Source organism: Mercenaria mercenaria, chromosome 13 (assembly GCF_021730395.1).
Source record: "Mercenaria mercenaria strain notata chromosome 13, MADL_Memer_1, whole genome shotgun sequence".
In the NCBI taxonomy this organism is placed as follows: Eukaryota; Metazoa; Mollusca; class Bivalvia; order Venerida; family Veneridae; genus Mercenaria; species Mercenaria mercenaria.
The window spans coordinates 16,422,278-16,428,277 of record NC_069373.1 but is presented as its reverse complement, the minus strand read 5'-3'; the positions used below and the strand labels follow the sequence as shown (position 1 = coordinate 16,428,277).

Genomic DNA, 6,000 nt, shown 5'->3' with positions numbered 1-6,000 from the left:
TTTGCCCTAAAAAAAATATAATCAAAAGATTAAATACGTATCTAAAAGTTACGCTGAGTCATGGGAATAACCTTCCCGACTCTCAATTTTGAAACAAAAACCCGATTATCGTTCAAAATCACGAAATTACAATGTTGCGATTCTGCAAATAGCCTCGGGCTATTTACTCCGCTTATGTAAAATCGTTACAATACCTCCATTTAACAAAACCAGTGTAACGTGTCAAGGGTATAAAGATAGTTAAAATGGTATAAAGGGAAACAATCAAATTTAAACAATTTGGCTTAATAATCAAGGGACAATACTCTTCAAAACACGGTCTCATTTCTGGACATGGAAACAGAATACTACGATTGGTTAAAAATAGAATCATCCAACCTAAAATTGGTGATTTTCACATTGACATGTTTCATCGTGACACCGTGCTAGAAAAACCAAAAAGGTCGTGAGGAATTTTCCTTCCAGAAAATTGCTGTTTTTGTACACTTTTCAGAATTTTCTTGTTAAAAGATCTACACAGAATGGCAGAAGAGTCATCAAAGAAAGAAGTGAAAGCCGAGGATAAAGCTGTCACGAACTTTCGGGAGTATCTGCGAATAAAGACTGTTCACCCAGAACCTGATTATGGTACGAAAGTAACAGGTTGAACAAACAGGCTGGTAACATTGCCCGATCGGGCTTATGACACAAAAAGTAATATTTCTTGACAAATAATGAAGATATTTCTTTCAAACTTGGTCCATTTATTAAGCATTACATATAATGCTTATCAAGATAGAAATAACTTTGTTGCCTTCAGTTTAGTTAGAATTACTTCCCTTTTTCAGATTTTTATGATGCATAATTTTTGAAGTCCAAAAATATTATGTTTTAATGCAATGTTTAAAACAGAAAAGGGTTCAATGGCTTTCTAGTGCTCCAAACTTGGGTGCCAATACCTTTATTCTATATATTTAGTTTAAATACTTTGTTTCTAGTGCAGATGTATGAGCAATTTTTTTAGGACTAACATTTCTCTATAATGTTGTAAGTGAAAGCAGAGTAAAATGTTTACATTAATGTACTAGCGCAATAATTTAGAGCATTAGAAAGCCATTTAACCCTTTTTTGTTTTAAACTTAGCATTAGAACATTGTTTTTTTTGGACTTCAAAGATTATGCGTCGTAAAAATCTGAAAAGGGGAAATAATTCTACCAAAACTGAAGGCAACCAAGTTATTTTTATTCTAATTTTGTATCATTTGTTATGCTTAACAAATGGACCAAGTTTGAAAGAAATATCTTCATTATTTTTCAAGAAATATTACTTTTTGTGTCATAAGCCCGATCATTGTTACCAGCCTGACAAAATTATACAAGGCCACTATTATTTCATATACCGTTTTAGACTGATCACTTTTAAATAAAAGCTATGCCTGCACATGTAGGTCTGGTCTAAAAAGGTGTTTCCGCTTACCCAATGAACTTGTACACTAGCTTTACTCATTTGGCTTATCGGGATGACTTATTTTATTATCAGGTATTTTATATAATACATTGTACATGCACCAGAAATCATTCCCAACAAATTTCATTAGGGATTTCCTAACAGAAATATGCAGAATAAGTTTGGACGTGACGGGGACAGTGACAATCAAGAGTTATCATGCTGTCCCGAAACGTCTTATTATTTGGACTACTCGTAGACATGATGTGGCAGTCAGCTCCCTCCCCTCCTTTAGCAGCATATTTCAGTCTTAAAACTCGGTACAGGTATCAATCATTAAACATATTTTTACTAAAATTTCAATATAATATTATTTAAAGAAATTCCATGTACCCGTACTATTAATGAAATGAAAAATAAAGTTTGCCTACTTCAAGACTTTTAACGGTTTTTTTTTGTCCAAGGAATGCAAGAACTGATCCCAGCTTGGTGTTGTGCAGTAGGAAGCCAGGACATAGATGGTATCATCTATAGTTATAAAATATGTCTGGGTCTGGTTATAAAAGATGTTTGGGTCTGCATCTTCACTGTCCTCTTTTAAAGTTTTAAAGACTTTACATGTTGGCCAAGACTTAGTGTGCTTAGGCTATGCTTTTTATGTGCACTTTTATATCATGGTATTAGGTTAGCTCCCTGTTGGGGGCAATCGGTTTCCTCTATTTCTCTTTTAGAATATAATATTTTTCTTTTATTTTCAATGACATAATTTTTTCAAGTTAAAAGAAAAAGAAAATGTCATATTAAAAAAAGATAGATGAAAAAGGTCACCCCCAACAGAAAGCAAACATAGCCATAACAGAAAACTGGGCATAATGCCAGTGCCTTAGTCCACTCAGCCATCATTAGGCGTAAAAAAAAAAATTCTTTGTTTCCGGTAACATGCTCAAAAAAATTAGGGTAGGTAGGTCGGATTTTTTTTTTTTGAAATTTTTTTTATTAAGAAATTTCGAAATATTTTTTTGTCAAAAATGATTACAAATAAGGGTTAGCTAGGTCAGTAAGTTGATTTCTAACATCATGGCCATGTTTAAAGCATACAAAAGTGCAGTTTTGCATTATTTGTGTGAAAAGTTGAAAAAAATATTCTCCAAGGCCATAAAAACATTTAGGGTCGGGCCAAAAATTTAGGGTAGGTCGGGATACCGGAAACAAACAATTTTTTTTTTACGCCATATGTTTTGAAAGGCAGAAATATATTAGCTGACAGTTGGCAGGTGGGGTAGAGAGGTATTTGGGCTGACTCCCAAGTGTCCTTAGATGAATTATATCCGAGTGGGAAATCAGAGAAGAAAATGCTGTTTGTTATAGTTTTGTGACAAAATATTGAGTCTATTACTTATGTTTGTCTTCTATCCACTTTTGACATATTGATAATGTCTAGACAGTCTGTAAGTACAGACAATCCATGAAGAAGGAATAAATAAAGAATTTTCAGTCTGTGAATTTACAGACTGAGTGTATGAAATCCATTAAAATGACAATAAAGCTCCAAACCACAATTAAAAATGAAATGTTGCATAAATAAAATTGATATATGAGAGTTTCAGACTTTCATTTTTTCAGTTCCATGTCCATGCCTTTAATAGTAAAGTTTTGATGCACTTTCATTTTATCTCTGTTATTACTTGATGGATTTGCTTCAAACTTAAAGTAGTCATTCCTTTTCTCATCGTCACCCACATCATATGACACAAGGGCTGTAACTCTTGCACCAGTATTATAGGAATTCCTCCTTTTAATTTTTGTGCCCCCCTTTGAAAAAGGAGGGGTATATTGTTTTGCAGATGTCTGTCGGTCGGTCGGTCGGTCGGAATGTAGACCTATCCGTTTCCGGATGATAACTCAAGAACGCTTAGGCCTAGGATTATGAAAGTTGATAGGGAGGTTGGTCATCACCAGCAGATGACCCCTATTGATTTTGAGGTCTGTATGTCAAAGGTCAAGGTCACAGTGACCCTGAATAGTAAAACGGTTTCCGGATGATAACTCAAGAACGCTTGGGCCTAGGATCATGAAATGTGATAGGGAGGTTGGTAATGACCGTCGGATGACCCCTATTGATTTTGAGGTCAGTATGTTAAAGGTCAAGGTCACAGTGACCCTGAATAGTAAAACGGTTTCCGGATGATAACTCAAGAACGCTTGGGCCTAGGGTCACGAAAGTTGATAGGGAGGTTGGTCATCAGCAGCAGATGACCCCTATTGATTTTGAGATCTGTATGTCAAAGGTCAAGGTCACAGTGACCCTTAATAGTAAAACGGTTTCCGGATGATAACTCAAGAACACTTGGGCCTAGGATCATGAAAGTTGATAGGGAGGTTGGTAATGACCAGCGGATGACCCCTATTGATTTTGAGGTCAGTATGTTAAAGGTCAAGGTCACAGTGACCCTGAACAGTAAAACGGTTTCCGGATGATAACTCAAGAACGCTTAGGCCTAGGGTCACGAAAGTTGATAGGGAGGTTGGTCATGACCAGCAGGTGACCCCTATTGATTTTGAGGTCTGTATATCAAAGGTCAAGGTCACAGTGACCAGGAACAGTAAAATGGTTTCCAGGCAATAACTCAAGAATGCTTGGGCCTAGTGTCAAGAAAATTGATTGTTAGTTTGGCCATGACCGGCAGATGACCCCTATTGATTTTGAGATCATTAGTTCAGAGGTCAAGGTCACATTGGCTAGGAACAGTTAAATGGTTTCTGATCTTCTTGTCCAAAACCATAGGGCCTAGGGCTTTGATATTTGGTATGTAGCAAAATCTAGTGGTCTTCTACCAAGATTGTTCAGATTATTTCCCTGGGGTCAAATATGGCCCCACCCCTAGGGTCACATGGTTTATATAGACTTATATAGGAAAAAAATTTGAAAATCTTCTTGTCCAAACCACAAAGTCTGTGGCTTTGGTATGTTGTAATGTAGCATCATTTAGTGGTTCTCTACCAAGTTTGTTCAAGTTATCCCTCTTGGGTCAAATATGGCCCTGCCTCAGAGGTCAAATGGTTCATATAGACTTATATAGGGAAAAACTTAGAATCTTCATGTCCATAACTTACATCATTCAAATTTGGACCACATGTATAGTTTTGAGTGGCAAGATGAACCTTGACATGAGTTGACCTTAATCTTGACCTGGTGACCTACTTTCACATTTCTGTACCTACAGCCTTCAAATTTGGACCACATGCATAGGTTTATGTACTGAAAAAAACTTTGACCTTGTTATTGACCTAGTGACCTACTGTCACATTTTTGAAGGTACAGGCTTCAAATTTGGACCACATGCATAGTTTTTTTGTTCCAAAATAAAATTTGACCTTGATTTTGACCTAGTGACCTACTTTCACATTTCTCAAGCTACAGCCTTCAAATTTGGACCACAAGCATAGTTTTGTGTACTGAAATGAACTTTGATCTTGAGATTGACCTAGTGACCTACTTTCACATTTCTGAAGGTACAGGCTTCAAATTTGGACCACTTGCATAGTTTTGTGTTCTGAAATAAAATTTGACCTTGATTTTGACCTAGTAACCTACTTTCACATTCCTCAAGCTACAGCCTTCAAATTTGAATCACATGCATAGTTTTGTGTACCGAAATAAACTTTGATCATGAGATTGACCTAGTGACCTATTTTCACAATTTTTGAAGGTACATGCTTCAAATTTGGACTGCATGCATATTTTTGTGTTCTGAATTGAAATTTTACATTGATTTTTATCTATTACCTACTTTCACATTTCTCAAGCTACAGCCTCCAAATTTGAAGCACATGCATAGTTCTGTCTACCAAAATGAACTTTACCTTGAAATTGATCTAGTGACCTGCTTTCACATTTACTGAATGCATCAAGGGGGGCATTTCGTGTTCGACGAGCTCTTGTTATTTATAATTTCACTACCAATTTAAAGTTTTGATGCACTTTCGCTCTACCTCTGTTATTAATAAATGGATTTGATTCAAACTTAAAAAGAGTTGTTCTACATCAACACTCATGTATGACACAAGGTCCCCCGTAACTCTGACACCAATTGTCATAAATTGTGCCCTTAATTTTTAGCTCACCTGAGTCAAAGGCTCATGGTGAGCTATTGTGACCGCTCAGTGTGCGTCGTCCGTTGTGCGTTGTGTGTCCGTCAACATTTGCTAAAAAAATCTTCTTGAAAACCACTGGACATAATTACACCAAACTTCACAGGAATGATCCTTGGGTGGCCCCCTTTCAGATTGTTCAAAGAATTGAATTCCATGCAGAACTGGTTGCCATGGCAACCGAAAGGAAAAATTTAAAAAATCTTCTTCTCAAAAACCAGAAGCTGTAGTGCTTTGATATTTGGTTTGAAGCATTGCCTAGTGGACCTCTATCAAATTTGAACAAATCATGACCCTGGGGTCAAAATTGACCCCGCCCCAGGGGTCGCTTGATTTTTTCATAGGAAAATCTTAAAAAATCTTCTTCTCAAAAACCAGAAGCCCTAGAGCTTAGATATTTGACATGTAGCATTGCCTAGTGG

The 6,000-nt window shown here is 36.4% G+C and overlaps 1 protein-coding gene across 1 annotated transcript in view; it reads left to right on the top strand.

The window, feature by feature from the left end:
• Nucleotides 1-408: 408 nt before the first annotated feature.
• Nucleotides 409-6,000, top strand: part of LOC123529625 (aminoacylase-1-like) — a 41,534-nt gene continuing 35,942 nt past the window's right edge. Inside the window, exon 1 of the mRNA XM_053521268.1 lies at nt 409-627. Within this exon, the coding sequence (XP_053377243.1) occupies nt 522-627 (106 nt within the window). The 5' untranslated portion in view covers nt 409-521. The remainder of the gene's footprint in view (nt 628-6,000) is intronic.